Source organism: Mustela nivalis, assembly GCF_964662115.1.
Source record: "Mustela nivalis genome assembly, chromosome: 1".
Classification (NCBI taxonomy): Eukaryota; Metazoa; Chordata; class Mammalia; order Carnivora; family Mustelidae; genus Mustela; species Mustela nivalis.
This window is the reverse complement of record NC_139020.1, coordinates 119,507,923-119,524,291: the sequence shown is the minus strand read 5'-3', so window position 1 is coordinate 119,524,291 and position 16,369 is coordinate 119,507,923. Positions and strand designations below refer to the sequence as shown.

The 16,369-nt window shown below is 38.5% G+C and overlaps 1 protein-coding gene across 2 annotated transcripts in view; it reads left to right on the top strand.

Annotated features, from left to right (window-relative positions):
• SLC15A2 (solute carrier family 15 member 2) overlaps positions 1-16,369 on the top strand; it is a 93,796-nt gene that overhangs the window by 60,869 nt on the left and 16,558 nt on the right. Inside the window, exons 7-17 of one of the 2 annotated variants that reach the window (XR_014314131.1) lie at positions 294-371; positions 5,346-5,428; positions 5,868-5,954; positions 6,122-6,211; positions 6,304-6,348; positions 7,919-7,951; positions 8,664-8,752; positions 9,991-10,072; positions 10,482-10,762; positions 12,114-12,278; positions 15,025-15,071. Coding sequence is in view for 1 of the 2 variants with exons in the window: in XM_082740348.1 (XP_082596474.1) it covers positions 294-371; positions 5,346-5,428; positions 5,868-5,954; positions 6,122-6,211; positions 6,304-6,348; positions 7,919-7,951; positions 8,664-8,752; positions 9,991-10,072; positions 10,628-10,762; positions 12,114-12,278; positions 15,025-15,071 (934 nt within the window). In the remaining variant the exon portion in view is untranslated. The remainder of the gene's footprint in view (positions 1-293; positions 372-5,345; positions 5,429-5,867; positions 5,955-6,121; positions 6,212-6,303; positions 6,349-7,918; positions 7,952-8,663; positions 8,753-9,990; positions 10,073-10,481; positions 10,763-12,113; positions 12,279-15,024; positions 15,072-16,369) is intronic. The other variant, XM_082740348.1, reaches the window with a different exon arrangement.

Genomic DNA, 16,369 nt, shown 5'->3' with positions numbered 1-16,369 from the left:
GATCTTTTCTGAGGGCCCTTGTCTAAGGGTTTCCTTTGTCCAGTCAAAAACCTTTTCAAGGTTTCCTGATGACCATCCTCTCCTTTTACAAGGACTTAAAAACCGAGACAATTTTTTAATATCTTGATTTGTCTGGCCCAAAAGGAGGATTATGAATTAGGTGTTGGGAGGAAAGAAGATAGCTATATCTATGATTTTACAAACCTGAGCTTGCAGAATAGAATATCAAACATTAAAGACCCAAGATTCAGGGCTCCTGGTTTTTTGGTTGTTGTTTTTGATTTTGTTTTTAGGAGATGTGCAGTGTTTTGGGGAAGACTGCTATGCATTGGCTTTTGGAGTTCCAGGATTACTTATGGTGATAGCTCTTGGTAAGTGCACTGGGACAGGGGAGATGAATAACCACTGATGCCTGTTACATTAAAAACATCATCTAAGCCATTTATTTCAATCCTCACCATAACCCTATTAGGTAAGTGTTATTGTAGAAATTTTCTCTAGACATTGGAGATAAATTAACTGAATGAAATCAGAAACCAAAGGAAGGAAGGAAGGAAAGAAGGAAGGGGAAGGAAAAGAATGGGAAAGAAAAGAGAAAAAAGAGACAAGCAAAGAAAAGCATACTCAACGTTACACAACTAAGACCTTTCCTAGACTGATCCCTCGGCTCCATATGGAAGCAATTAAGTCAGTATCTCGGCAGGATGGGGCCTAGGTATCTATAATTTTTTAAAAATATCTAAGTGATTCTAATGTGTAGTCAAGGCTGAGATCCACTGCTCTACACTAAAATATGTAAGGAAGTAAGGAAGATAATTAATCCTTTCTCTCAAACTAGCTTACTTCATTTGACAGTTATTTATCTGGTAATTGGAAGACATTTTTAATTCTTCTAAAGTAGCATCTAGGTTTAGCTGTTTTGTTGCCCTGCTCTTCAGTGCTCCCAAGGAGTTTTCTCTCAATCAAAGAGAATAAGGGGAGTTGGATAAGTAAGTGGAAACCAATGCAGCTTAGGTCAAGTATGTTCTGTTTACCAGTGACAACACAGTAATGGAAGAGGAAAGAGGATGTGTGTGTTGTTTAGTTTTCGTAGTTTAAGGGGAAACTTGGATGTGATTGTTCTTAATCATTGACCTGGAAACCTGTTCTCACTCTGAAACTTTGGGTGACACCCCCCTGGAACGTATCCAGTCCAAACACATAAAGAACTCAATAGAGGAAGAAAGAAGCCAGAGATTCAATGCTCAGTCCTGACTATTTTCTATCAGAAGGTGGTTAATAGTAACAGTCAGATTCTAATTCCAATTCCAAGTTAGTTTATGTGTTATTCCAGGAGAGCTGTGTTAATACATTCCATGTCTCCTTCCATTGAAGATGAACACTTTTCCAAATATTGTTCTGGTTTTGTACTTATTAGTGCTATGTTTCCTCTGGATCGTGGCACAACAATAATATTAACATATTGGAGTAATTATGAAGATCAAAAGAGGTGCTGTAAGTGAAATGTTTTATAAATTATGAAATGTTAAATAAGTGTTAGATGTCATTATTAGTTGCTTCAGTTTTCTGGGTACCAATAAATAATAATACTCTGGCATTTCACAATAATTTATCTTATTTATCTATGTTTTTCATTCATTGATCAACACACATTTATTTAATGAACATTCATGTGTCAAATCCTGTGCTAGCTATTGGGTCACATTGGTGAATTAGAGAGCCACATAGTCAAAAAACTTACATCGTCCAGCAGGAAAAAAGAGACATAGTAAAAAGGAATTTACAATATCGTATGATCAATGTCACAACTGGGGAAGTACAGAGAAAGCTATGGGAGTACATAGAGGAGATGTCTGACTAAAACAGTGAAGATCAGAAAAGTTTTGCCTAGGTACACCTGGATGGCTCAGTCAGTTAAGTGGCTGCCTTCAGCTTGGGTCATGATCCTGGGGTCCTAGAATGGAGCCCAGCTCAGGCTCCCTGCTCAGTGGGGAAACTGCTTCTTCCTCTTCCTCTGCCTGCCACTCTGCTTACTTGTGCTCTCTCTCCATCTCTCTGTCAAATAAATAAGTAAATCTTTTAAAAAGAGAGAGAGAAGTGGTATCTGAGGTGAGATCTAAAGTATTAGCAGCAATTAATCAAAGACGACAGATATCTGTAAATCAAGGAGATGAGACAATAATTATGACATATCTGAAGGCCTTAAAGGAATTCAGGTTGCCCCAGGTATAAATGAGAAAGATAAAAAGCAGAAAATGACAGAAATCAGATAATCAAGGGACTTTTAAGTCATAAACGAATTAGAACTTTAGCTGGAGTAGGGAGATACAAAAGGATTCTGAACAGAGGGCTGATTGTTAGATTTTTACTTTTCATTGTTGTCTCTCTAATGTAGAGAAAGAATGGGTTAAGGGTGAGGCAAGGGTATTATTTATCCTGATTACCGAATTTTTAGCATTCTTTAAAATTTTGTGCTCAGGATGAGTGCCTCACTCAGCTCAGACTAGTCTCAGCCCTGGTAGAGTTGAAAAAACTTGATATGATTGGATAAGTGATGTGATTGAGAAAATAAGTCAACATTGAATGTAGCATTCTGACTTGAACAACTAGGTAAATAGTGGGCTCATCATCCTAATGAATTTAGTTTTGGACATGTTACATATTAGATGTCTTTAAAACATCTAATTGGAGTTATCAAACAGTTATTTGGAAATACAGGCTTCAAGCTCAGAGTAAGTATTTGGGCTGTAGATAAAGATCTGGAGCTATTAGTATATGGAAAGCAATTAAGTCATGAAAATAGATGAAATAGCTATTAGTATATGGAAAGCAATTAAGTCATGAAAATAGATGAAATAACTAAAATATAATGAGAGTAAAAAGAGGGCTAGAATAGAACCCTGAGGAATACCAGCATTAAAAAGATATGTAAAGAAGGGGGTGCCTGGGTGGCTTAGTCAGGTAAGCATCCAACCCTTGATCTCAGCTCAGGTCTTTATCTCAGGGTCATGAGGTCAGGCCCCATGTTGGGCTCCACGCTGGGCACTGAGCCTACTAAAAAGAAAAGATAGGCAAAGGGGAAAAGCCCACAAACCAGACAAAGAAGGAATGGCCAAATTGGTAGTTCTAAGGGCATTGTTCAGAGTAACAAATGTTACTGAGTCAGAAAGTAAGATCAGGGAGAAAAATGCCCATTGAATAGAGCAATAAGAAGGTCATTGATTCGGAGAATGTCAGTTATGGTAGATTGGCGAAGATTCAAGACTGATTAGAGTAGAATAGGAAATGACTAAGAGGTGAGAAAAAGGGAAAATGGTATGTATAGCTGAATGTGACATGGAGTCAAGAGAGGATGGCAGACATGCTTGAATATTATTGGGAAGGCTCTAGTAGAGAAAGAGGTTGAAGATGCAAGGAAGAGACAGTATAATCAGTATGAAAGCACAAATGGCAGAATTACCTTTGTGCAGAGGAAGAACATTGCCTTCAGCTAACTGGAGGGAGGAGAGGATAGGTGTGGATACGGGATTTAATAGATTTGGTGGCAGGAAGTTGAGACAATTTCTATTTGACAGCTTCTGTTTTCTTTGTGAAGTAGGAAGCAATATCCTCTACAGCAAGGAAGAACTAGTAGGGAAACCTAAGGTTCCCATTCCTCTTTTTTAGTTGAGTGGCCTTGACATTTAAGTGTGGTCTTATCCAGTTCATCACCTGGCCTTCCTTTTACCACTTCCACTGTCCCCTCCACTATTGAGATTTCTAGGTCATTCTTAGTTTTAGGGCCAACCTATTTCCTCTCCAAAATCTTCCTCTTGTCTAGATACCTCTTTATCTGCCCACTTGTCTCCCAAGATTGGCATCCAACAATTTCTTTTCTGTCAGCAATAAGAAGACTGTGGTAGGTAAAAGGTGCTATTTGGAGAAGTTTTGGAGACACTGAGAGGATGAATAAAGAAAACGTGGTGATGTGAATATGAGTGGAATAGAGAATTTAGAAAGTTAAGGTAAGGAAAAGTAAGAGGATTCAGGCATTCTGGTGTGCAAAGATGCTGGAAGGTCTTACTTGTCACTGACAAGACATCTTTGGTAGAAGATCTACTCGAGGGACATCTTGCTGGAGTTGGGAAATCCATTAAGGAGGGAAGTACATCTGGAATCATACTACGATAGTCTTCCTGCTGATGTTAGTTAATAAATTTGAAAAAAATAATATTTACTATTCCATAATTATAAAAATAATATCAACTAATGCTGGTAATTTAGAAAATAGAAAGAAAAATATGAAAATAAAATCTACTTATAATTAGTTGTTGGGATGTGATTAAAGAATATGGGGTAAGGAAAAGAGAATGAGCTCAAGTATATTAATGGTACAGAATAGAATTTTTTGTAGGAATGATGATCAGTGGTTAGAATGTAGAGACCTAGTGGAAAATAATGAAACATAAAATGGGAAGGAGTAGCTTTAGGTGAGCTCCACGGGGCCACATCTTTCTTATATCATCAGTCTCAATAGTGTCTAGCACAGTGTTTAGTGCAAGAATGAGTGAATGAGATTTTTTATGGTGTTTAAATGGGTAGATTTCTGAGCCAAACAGACCTCAGGTCAAAAATGCAATTTCTGGCATTTTCTAGCTATGTGATCTACACAAATTGCTTAATTTCTTTTATCTTCAATTTCCTCAATAAAATGTAGAGAGTAGTACCTATTTTTTCAGATGAAATCAGTTAATATATATAAAAGACTTAATGCTTTACATATAATAATAAACCTTTAAAGATGGTTAATGATAATAATAATCATCATCAGGATAATATGAATTTGGGAAGGCCTTTCCTGCCAGGAGTTTGGACTTTTTAGGTAGGTCCTGGTAAGAAGGTTTTAATTTGGCATCAGATAAGAGAAGGAAGATACTAGGGATTGAAAAAGTACTTGCTAGACATTTTAATAATCCAGGGCAGAGGTTGTGAGGCCCTAAACAAGAATTGTAGCAATAGTAAAGTAAAAGAAGGGCAGATGGGAAATACATTGAAGAAAGAGTCTAAATGAAAACTTGATAAAATATCAGATGTAGAGATGGCGAAAGAAGAGAGAATCCAGAGATGACTTCCCTTTCTGTGATACAGGGAAGTCTCAACAGATTCCTTCTCTTAACAACTGACAACTTTATTCTTCTCTTGGGTCCCATAATTTATATAATTCTGAAAGTTGGGAAGTTTAAGTCAGAACCCTCCCTTTAAAAGATTTGCCAGACACTCCTACACGTCAGCAGCCTATCCTTAGCATTGACATACTGAATGTGCTGAATGAGAAGCTAAGAACCTTGTTTGTGTATTAACTGCAGTTGTGTTTTCAATGGGAAGCAAAATATACAGAAAACCACCTCCTGAAGGAAACATAGTAACTCAAGTTGCCAAATGTATCTGGGTAAGTCTGACTTGTTTACCTGCCTTTTTCAATCAATGGAAAAAAATTATATGCTGAGCTTAAAGGCCTTTAAACACAGGTATTTATTTTCCCCAATGACTGCTGTTTTACCTCTGTGCCTTTGGCAGGCTGAGATTAATCCATTTTCCTCTGTACCTCTACTCAACCATTAAGTAAAATAATAATAATAATAATAATAATGATGATGATGTTGCCATTTTTTAAATTGGCAAAAATCATCTGAAATGTGTATACATTATATATGTTGCCAACAGGATATAGGGATAGATAAAATTATATTGGAAATATTCTGAAATTCAATGTCTGATGAAAGCAAAGGGTGGAAGTAAGTCACTTAAAGTATGTATGTCTGAGGAAGGGATAATGAATTGGAATGGTTTCTTTTTGTCTCTCACGTGATATCTATGCTCTGCCCTAGTTTGCTATTTCTAACCGTTTCAACAACCGCTCTGGGGACATTCCAAAGCGACAACACTGGCTGGACTGGGCAGCTGAGAAATACCCTGTAAGTTGGAACTGAGGAAATATGCCTCCATGGAGATCTTCCTAAGTCCAGACTGATTCCCTCTTGCTGCATTTGGCCTCTCCTCTTACCGTTCTGGCACATTTTTACTGTAAGCAAGACAACCAAATTTAGCAATGCAGACTGTTCCTTCTTCCCCTTTCTTGCAGAAGCAGCTCATTATGGATGTGAAGGCACTGACCAGGGTACTATTCCTTTATATCCCATTGCCCATGTTCTGGGCTCTTTTGGATCAGCAGGTAAGAATAGTTCTTTTGAAAGCTACCCCTTCTTCCAGCCCCTTTCCTCCCACAAGAAAGAGATTTCTCATAATCACTTCTGTCTGCCCTAGGGCTCACGATGGACCTTGCAAGCCACCAGGATGAATGGGAATTTGGTGAGAAAAAGATTTTCCAGAGAAATCTATTCTTTTCTTCATAATACATAAATTTCCTTTTTTAAGGAAAATGATTTCTTTGGGTTTTTTGCCTGAAAACAGACTTAAGATCAGAAGAGAGTTGTCTTTAACATGAAGGTACTGAGTACGCAAAATTTTAAAAAGCTACTCTAGAAATAAAAAACAGAATATTATTGGGGAGTGCCTGGGTAGCTCAGTTGGTTAAGCCGCTGCCTTTGCTCAGGTCATGATCCCAGAGTCTAGGGATCGAGTCCCGCATCAGGCTCCTTGCTCAGCAGGGAGCCTGCTTCTCTCTCCACTGCCTGCCACTCTGCCTGCTTGTGCTTGTGCTCGCGTGCTCTCGCTCTCTCTCTGACAAATAAATAAAATCTTTAAAAAAAAACCCAGAATATTATTTTTAGATATCAGGAATATAAGGATGGAAAGGTTTCAGTGTGTACAGGGTAGTACTGAGAAGATAGTCAATGAAGTGATCCAGTTGTGGGATAGAGGTTGTTTGCTCCCCTATCAGCCTTCCTGGGGCACAGCAGGCTCAGGTTTGACTGGTGCTACTGCACATGTAGCCCGGCATCTGGGCTGAGATCATGTGGAGGACTTGGAAGTGCAGTATTTTGTACATAGATAAGGAATAAGAAAGTTGTAAACATTATTTTCTGTTTTTCTATTCTCCATTCTTTGGCCAGCTCAAAGTTTCATCTGTGTTCTCAATTGTTCTACTTAATTATAATGTTTTTCTACCATCTCCGTGGTAAAGGAGGCAGGAGAGAATGATGCTAGGATTTCATTAACCAATCTGTTTGGAGCCTGTCAAACTCAAGTTACTTTTTCCCTTTCTCTCTCTCTCTCTCTCTCTTTTTAAAAAGATTTTATCTATTTACTTGACAGACAGAGATCACAAGTAGGCAGGAGAGGCAGGCAGAGAGAGAGGAGGAAGCAGGCTCCATGCTGAGCAGAGAGCCCAATGCAGGGCTGGATCCTAGGACCCTGGGACCATGGCCTGAACAGAAGGCAGAGGCTTTGACCCACTGAGCCACCCAGGTGCCCCTCCCTTCTCTTATTGCCCAGGATTCACTGTGGTTGTTCTGTTATTGACCCCTCTAGAACAACTCTGGAAACACTATGTGTAAGTGGAAGTCTTCACCCTAACCATGATGTCTTATGCTGCACATTACCTCCTACAATGGCAGTGACTGAAATTAACAAAAACACATTGACCCTATTCTCTCAAGAAAAAGAATATTCTCCTTTAGGCCTACCTGCCTTCAGTAAACATAGCCTGAAGCCATTCCCAGTCTGTTTCCCCAAATTACCCGTAAAAGCACCCTGTGGCCCTGAACCAATGACTGGTAGATTTTATCTTTTGTGTCTCACCTGCTAATTAAAATATTTTCTGTTTTGAGAGAACACAGTGGGGGGGGGGGCAGAGGGAAAAGGAGAAAGAGAATCTCAAGCAGGCTGCACCCTCATGGCAGATAATTAACAGTATTTTTGATATAAACTTTTCTTGTCTTTTGTCACTGTATAAATGTAATTTGTTATTATGTTTCAGGGTTTTTTTGTGCTTCAGCCAGACCAGATGCAGGTAAGAGATTTCTGTATACTCCTAGGGATTTATGGCTTTCCTCATCCATACTTCTATCTGAAGTAATGGGATTACCAACTGTAACTGGACATTTGTTTCCTTATATGTTGAGGAGGGTTAAGGATAAGGATGAAAATACTCTCCTTAAGCCTCACACTTCTCTTTCACATCCTCTTTTAAGTAAGCAGCTCCTGCCCAGCTCCAAGGAGGGTGAATTTTGAGCTCACAGGAGATGTATAAGCATAAGATATTTTTCCCTGTTAAGGTAGTACCTTGGAAATATTGTTCAAGAAAGTATAAGGCATTGTTGTGTGAGTAACAAAGTCAGAATCTCAGTTTATCGGTGACTCCCATTTCTTTTTTTAACCCTTGTTTAATCCCCAAGACTTCCTTCTCTTCTTTTCTCCATGACATTTTCCCTTCAGCTGAACAGGCGAAAATAAGTGAAAATGATAGGGAAGAAATCCTAACTGATTGACAGAAAAACAGTTTCAGAGTGAAACTGATTCTGTAGGATGTTCAGAAGCTGAGGTGCTATGCAGGAGAAATCAGAGTCCTTGGTGTAACGGGACTGAGAGATGTGGAATCATTCTGTACTTAGTATGACGAAAATATGTTTGGATGTTAGGGAGAGTGCACACAAGCAAATGAGAACACTTACACTCAAGACAGAAGAACACTTTTAACTATTCTTTTTACCATGGTATTACAGGTACTAAATCCCCTCCTGGTTCTTATCTTCATCCCATTGTTTGACCTTGTCATTTATCGTCTGGTTTCCAAATGTGGAATTAATTTCTCGTAAGTGCTCACCATGCCTTTATTGCTCAGACTGACTTAATATTTGCTCAGCTTAAAAAAAGATTCAATGTCAGTACTTTATACTTAGTATGATTTGTTTTGGCATATTATTTTTCTGTTTCTGTGTACCCAAGTTAAACTAAATGCCTATTGGTACTGGAGGATGGGAATTAGATCTAGCTAATTTTCATTATAGAGAGTCTAAGCCATTCCTGCACACTTAACTGCATGATGTTGAAGGGGTAGATCTAAGCTTCACAGAAAGTCAAAATTGTGTGAGAATAGGCTCCTAAAGCAACTTGTTGCTTTGTTCTTGAATGTTGCCTCTTCAAAGAAGTCTAAATCCTGTGATGATAATTAATCCCTTTAAATCTTTTATTGTCCATATGAAACAAAGCAGGGACCTGGTAAGAGCAGAAATAGGTTGTCCCTAATTACTGCTTTTCTCCCATTCTAAATAGAAGCACCAGATGTCGTATGGAACTGTTGAATCACTATAATGTGATTCAGTATACACCTGAAACTAATATTACACTATGTTAATTAATGGGAATATAAATAAAAACTTAAAAAGAAGTGTTATTTTTTGTAAATTTGACAGAGGAGGATTTCAAGTCTCCTCTATTCCTGATTTAATGGCATTTTCTTTTTGATGATGACATTATAATATTCAAATGGCCTTTTGTCATTTACTCATTAGTTGAGCAGATATTACTGAGTTTAGCACGAATGCCATGCAAATATAACAGCACAAATGAATGCTGAAAGAGTTCCCTGTTTAGTAAGGGAGGTAGAACACATGCAAGGATAATTATTACCCAACGTGAAATATATTAAGTTCAGTAAGAAGGGAAGCAAAATGCCAGGGAGTTATGGAGAAAAAAGAGAGTCCTTCTTACTGCTAGAGTCAAGAAAGACTTGTGGAGGAAAAGAAAATGGGATAATAATGTATCGTGCTTGGCATATGGTAAATGTCCAATAAATTTGGATGTGTTACTACTATTTTTTGGTATGATGACATAATGGATAGAAAGATCATCATAAACAAAAGTTGAGGTGAGGAAATGGGTTGAATAGAAAACTATTCAGTGTGATGAGTAGAGGAAGAAAGCTGTGTGAAGGGGAGAAGTAGCTGAGACCAAATCAGGAAAGGTCTTTAATGGTAGGCTGAGAGGGTTTCAATTTTAGCCTTTTGAGTCTAAAGTTTCCATGTAATTGTCTATCCCTTCCTTCTGCAGATCGCTTAGGAAAATGGCTGTTGGTATGATCCTAGCAAGCCTGGCATTTGCAGTTGCAGCAGCTGTGGAGATAAAAATTGATGTGAGTTCAATAAATCTTAAGCTCCATGAGGAGTCAAACTGAGTCAAACATATCATTGTTCACTCTTCTGACTTGTTCAGTTCTGTGCCTGGGACCTAGCACAGAACCTGTTTTAGACAAGATGCATCATAACTATCTGTGGTAAATGAGTAGATACGGGTAGAAGAGCAATGCAAAACAAGGACCACCTCCCACCTGAGTGATCCAGAGTATACTGTCAAGGAATTCCCAAACACTAATATCCAAGCTATCTTCTTGTCTGTTTGGAAAGACAGGCTTTTGAATAGTTGGCAGATCAAATAGTCATTATTGGGGGATGACTTATGAGGTCACAACTGAGTCAAAAAGCATGGAGTCTGTCATGTAGCATCAGTGCTCTCTGCACTGAGCTGGTGTTTCTCCCCTCCAGACTGCCTTCAGAGTTCTCTAAGCCAAATGCCCTCCAGAGGGAGAAAACTGCATCCTCCTGACTGGACGGACTAGGACGTCAGAGGTAGGACTGAGAACTCCCTCCGAGGGTTGTTGGTAATTCTGACCTGTGTTCTCTGTCCTAAGAGAATGACCCCACCGCAGCCCGGTTCCCAAAAGATTTTCCTGCAAGCCTTGAATCTGGCGGATGATGAGGTGAAGGTGACAGTACTGGGAGATGAAAACAATACTCTGTTGGAAGAGTCCATTAAATCCTTTCAGGTAAGATATGGACTTGAATAAATTAGAAACACATTCAGATTATGCAACAAGGTGACAGCATAATATTGTAGTTAGAAGCATGCACTTGTAGAGGCAAACTATCCCCAGTCCAATTCCTGGTTCTACCATTCCCTAGCTATAAGACCCTGAACAAGTTATTTTATCTCTAAACCTCAGTTTCAGTACCTATAAAATGGCAATAATTTTTATGCCATGAGCTGTTGTAAGGATAAGTATTATATGTGAAGCACTTAGCATAGTGTCAGGGACACTGTACGGTCTCAGTAGGTTGTAATTTGTACTGTTATTTCAAACTGTCTCCTAACATCACATCCTCTGGAAGGATTTGGCTCGCTTATTTTCACCATTAGTACTGTACACGTTGTGAAATATTTATAGTTTTTAAAGATTTATTTATTTATTTTAGAGAGCAAGAGCATGAGTGGGAGGGGCAGAGGAAGAGAGAGAGAGAATCTCAAACAGACTCCATGCTGAGTGCAGACCCTGATGTGGGGCTCAATCTCACAACCCTGAGGTCACAACCTGAGCTGAAAGCAAGAATCAGTTGCTTAACCGATTGCACCACCCAGGTGCCTCTGAAATATTTATTTTAAAATATTACTTTTTAATAATGAAATTAATATACATCTATTATTGAAAACTGGAGGGTATATAGAAAGACATAAAAACCACCTATAATTGCATCACAATTATAGCAATCAGCATATTGGTATACACAGATAAACTAATTTCTAAAAGGTAGTCAAACTCTATAGTACTGAACTTTGATTTTTTTATTAACATTAATCATCTCATAAGCATCCTTCTGTATCCTTAGATAATTTGAGAATATTATTTTAATGGACACATGATATTCCATTTTATAGATATATCATAGTTTATTGAAGTATTTCCTTATAGGCGTTTAAGTTTTTATTATTAATATACATAATTCTGGGGTGCCTGGGTGACTCAGTGGGTTAAGCCTCTGTCATGATCTCAGGGTCCTGGGATAGAGTCCTGCATTGGGCTCTCTGCTCGGCGGGGAGCCTGCTTCCTCCTCTCTCTCTCTCTGCTTGCTTCTCTGCCTACTTGTGATCTCTCTCTGTCAAATAAATAAATAAAATCTTTAAAAAAAATAATATACATAATTCTACAAAGAACATCCTTATTCGTAAATCCTTATGCATGTCTCTAATTACTCTAATATGGCATATTCCTAAAGATAGAATTACTAGGTTAAAGGGCAAAGTTGAAAGTATTTGATGAGCTCACCCACCCTGGGATGTTGTGAGATATTGATGCCTATGATAGGGTAGAAAGTGAATATGACAGTTTCTTCATTCTATAGAAGATGCCACACTATGCCCAGCTCCACCTGAAGACAAAAAGCCAGGATTTCCACTTCTACCTAAAATATCACAATCTGTCTGTCTACACTAAGCATTCTATGGAGGAGAAGAACTGGTACAGTCTGATCATTCTAGAAGATGGAAAAAACATTTCCAGCATGATGGTAAGTTGAGGAGTAGCTTAGGTTCCAAATTGTTATCAGAGTGTATTTTAACCAGCTCATCAAAGATAAGTATTACCAGCATCACCTTGATCCCAAAACCAGGCAAGGATCCCACCAAAAAAGAGAGCTATAGACCAATATCCTTGATGAACACAGATGCGAAAATACTCAACAAAATACTAGCCAATAGGATTCAATAGTACATTAAAAAGATTATTCACCACGACCAAGTGGGATTTATTCCAGGGCTGCAAGGTTGGTTCAACATCCGCAAATCAGTCAATGTGATACAACACATCAATAAAAGTAAGAACAAGAACCATATGATACTCTCAATAGATGCTGAAAAAGCATTTGACAAAGTACAGCATCCCTTCCTGATCAAAACTCTTCAAAGTGTAGGGATAGAGGGCACATACCTCAATATCATCAAAGCTATCTATGAAAAACCCACCGCAAATATCATTCTCAATGGAGAAAAACTGAAAGCTTTTCCGCTAAGGTCAGGAACACGGCAGGGATGTCCATTATCACCACTGCTATTCAACATAGTACTAGAGGTCCTAGCCTCAGCAATCAGACAACAAAAGGAAATTAAAGGCATCCAAATCGGCAAAGAAGAAGTCAAATTATCACTCTTCGCAGATGATATGATACTATATGTGGAAAACCCAAAAGACTCCACTCCAAAACTGCTAGAACTTATACAGGAATTCAGTAAAGTGTCAGGATATAAAATCAATGCACAGAAATCAGTTGCATTTCTCTACACCAACAGCAAGACAGAAGAAAGGGAAATTAAGGAGTCAATCCCATTTACAATTGCACCCAAAACCATAAGATACCTAGGAATAAACCTAACCAAAGAGACACAGAATCTATACTCAGAAAACTATAAAGTACTCATGAAAGAAATTGAGGAAGACACAAAGAAATGGAAAAATGTTCCATGCTCCTGGATTGGAAGAATAAATATTGTGAAAATGTCTATGTTACCTAAAGCAATCTACACATTTAATGCAATTCCTATCAAAGTACCATCCATCTTTTTCAAAGAAATGGAACAAATAATTCTAAAATTTATATGGAACCAGAAAAGACCTCGAATAGCTAAAGGGATATTGAAAAAGAAAGCCAACGTTGGTGGCATCACAATCCCGGACTTCAAGCTCTATTACAAAGCTGTCATCATCAAGACAGCATGGTACTGGCACAAAAACAGACCCATAGATCAATGGAACAGAATAGAGAGCCCAGAAATAGACTCTCAACTCTATGGTCAACTCATCTTCGACAAAGCAGGAAAGAATGTCCAATGGAAAAAAGACAGCCTCTTCAATAAATGGTGCTGGGAAAATTGGACAGCCACATGCAGAAAAATGAAATTGGACCATTTCCTTACACCACACACAAAAATAGACTCAAAATGGATGAAGGACCTCAATGTGCGAAAGGAATCCATCAAAATCCTTGAGGAGAACACAGGCAGCAACCTCTTCGACCTCAGCCGCAGCAACATCTTCCTAGGAACAACACAAAAGGCAAGGGAAGCAAGGGCAAAAATGAACTATTGGGATTTCATCAAGATCAAAAGCTTTTGCACAGCAAAGGAAACAGTTAACAAAATCAAAAGACAACTGACAGAATGGGAGAAGATATTTGCAAATGACATATCAGATAAAGGACTAGTGTCCAGAATCTATAAAGAACTTAGCAAACTCAACACCCAAAGAACAAATAATCCAATCAAGAAATGGGCAGAGGACATGAACAGACATTTCTGCAAAGAAGACATCCAGATGGCCAACAGACACATGAAAAAGTGCTCCATATCACTCAGCATCAGGGAAATACAAATCAAAACCACAATGCGATATCACCTCACACCAGTCAGAATGGCTAAAATCAACAAGTCAGGAAATGACAGATGCTGGCGAGGATGCGGAGAAAGGGGAACCCTCCTACACTGTTGGTGGGAATGCAAGCTGGTGCAACCTCTCTGGAAAACAGCATGGAGGTTCCTCAAAATGTTGAAAATAGAACTGCCCTATGACCCAGCAATTGCACTATTGGGTATTTACCCTAAAGATACAAACGTAGTGATCCAAAGGGGCACGTGCACCCGAATGTTTATAGCAGCAATGTCCACAATAGCCAAACTATGGAAAGAACCTAGATGTCCATCAACAGATGAATGGATCAAGAAGATGTGGAATGGAATACACAATGGAATACTATGCAGCCATCAAAAGAAATGAAATCTTGCCATTTGCGACAACATGGATGGAACTAGAGCGTATCATGCTTAGCGAAATAAGTCAAGCGGAGAAAGACAACTATCATATGATCTCCCTGATATGAGGAAGTGGTGATGCAACATGGAGGCTTAAGTGGGTACGAGAAGAATAAATGAAAGAAGATGGGATTGGGAGGGAGACAAACCATAAGTGACTCTTAATCTCACAAAACAAACTGAGGGTTGCTGGGGGGAGGGGGTTTGGGAGAAGGGGGTGGTATTATGGACATTGGGGAGGGTATGTGTTTTGGTGAGTGCTGTGAAGTGTGTAAACCTGGTGATTCGCAGACCTGTACCCCTGGGGATAAAAATATATGTTTAGAAAAAATAAAAAATTATATTAAAAAAAAAAAAGATAAGTATTACCGAAGATAAGTCTTATGATTAGATTTTCTGATTATCAGTTTCTTGTTGTCAGCTGTAACTGATTTTTACTTTCCTCTATTATAGGTGAAGGTTGAAGAAAACAAAACAACCAATGGGATGACAGCTGTAAGGTTTGGTTGTCAAGGAGACCCAAAGCCCCTCTGTGTTGATTCTTGATCTCTTCTGATCTGTGGGGCTTCAGATAAAGCAGCCTCACATTTTACTTGTCTTGTACATGGATTCTCTCTCCTATAATATCAAGGGCATTGGTCTCAAAGGCATCTTCTAGAACAATAAGAGGCAGATAAGCTTGCTTTCCCATATGGTATTTAAAAAATGACCCTGTATCTGTATGTGCCCCCTGTACTCTGGTGCATACATCCCTTTCTGTTGAATTTTATCCACTTATTTTGCTCTCAGGAAAATAATTAAGTACTTTCATCTCTGTGATCACTGGGAAAAAATTCAGGAGTGAGCAAATAATCCTCTTTTCATGGTTGGTAGTTGAATATCTCTTATTGTTATTGTATTTTTAAAGCAAAGTATAGTTTTATTATAAGCCTGTAGAGGCACCATGGTGGAGTAAAGGTAATACCTTTGGAGTCAAAAGACTTGTTTTTGAATCCAGATAAGCCCCAAAGTCATGTCAGACAGCCAATGAAAGTTACAGAAATGGAGTATCCAAGAGGTCACCTGCTCTCTGCAGCAGGAAATCAGGCATGAAATAGACAGATGCACATGCCTATGTCCATCAAGATTAGGTGGCTGCTGTTGAGACTAGCACTTTAGAGGAGAACTTGTAATGAAATGTCTGAACTTTGCTGAAGGGTGGAACTGTCATAATAATTTCCTTTTGAATATGTTTTATAAAAAGTAAACAACTCAAAATAAGTAAGATGATAGTGAGGCTAGGACTTCCCTGGGTGAGAGAACCATAGGAACCTCCAGAAGGGGTAAAAGGAAATTTCTAGATCAGTGCAGGAATCACCATAGATGCTCTAGAGGAAACTGCCCTTCTTACCTGGTGGGCCAGAGATTAGTACAAAAGCCATCAAAATACCAAAACCCATACTGAGGAAACAGTTTAGGAATCCAGGTTCAGGACACTAAAAAGATCATTCTGGAAGGGTTCAGGATTGTCTGCAGATTCCAAAATGAAAACTCAACCTACTAATGCCTGGGAGTCCGAGTTTTGTATAGTCAAATCAGACTTCATTTATAAGAAGATACAGTATCAGTTTTACATAAATACCGGAAAAAAATATATATGTGTATATATATACATACATACATATATGTATGTATATATATATATATATTCTAGTGTACATATATCCACTAATTTTTCTTAGTGGAGTCTCAACTGATGAATCCCACCATTATAAGAGGGAAAGAAATTGGATGTGCCTAAACTGGATTAATGAGGCAA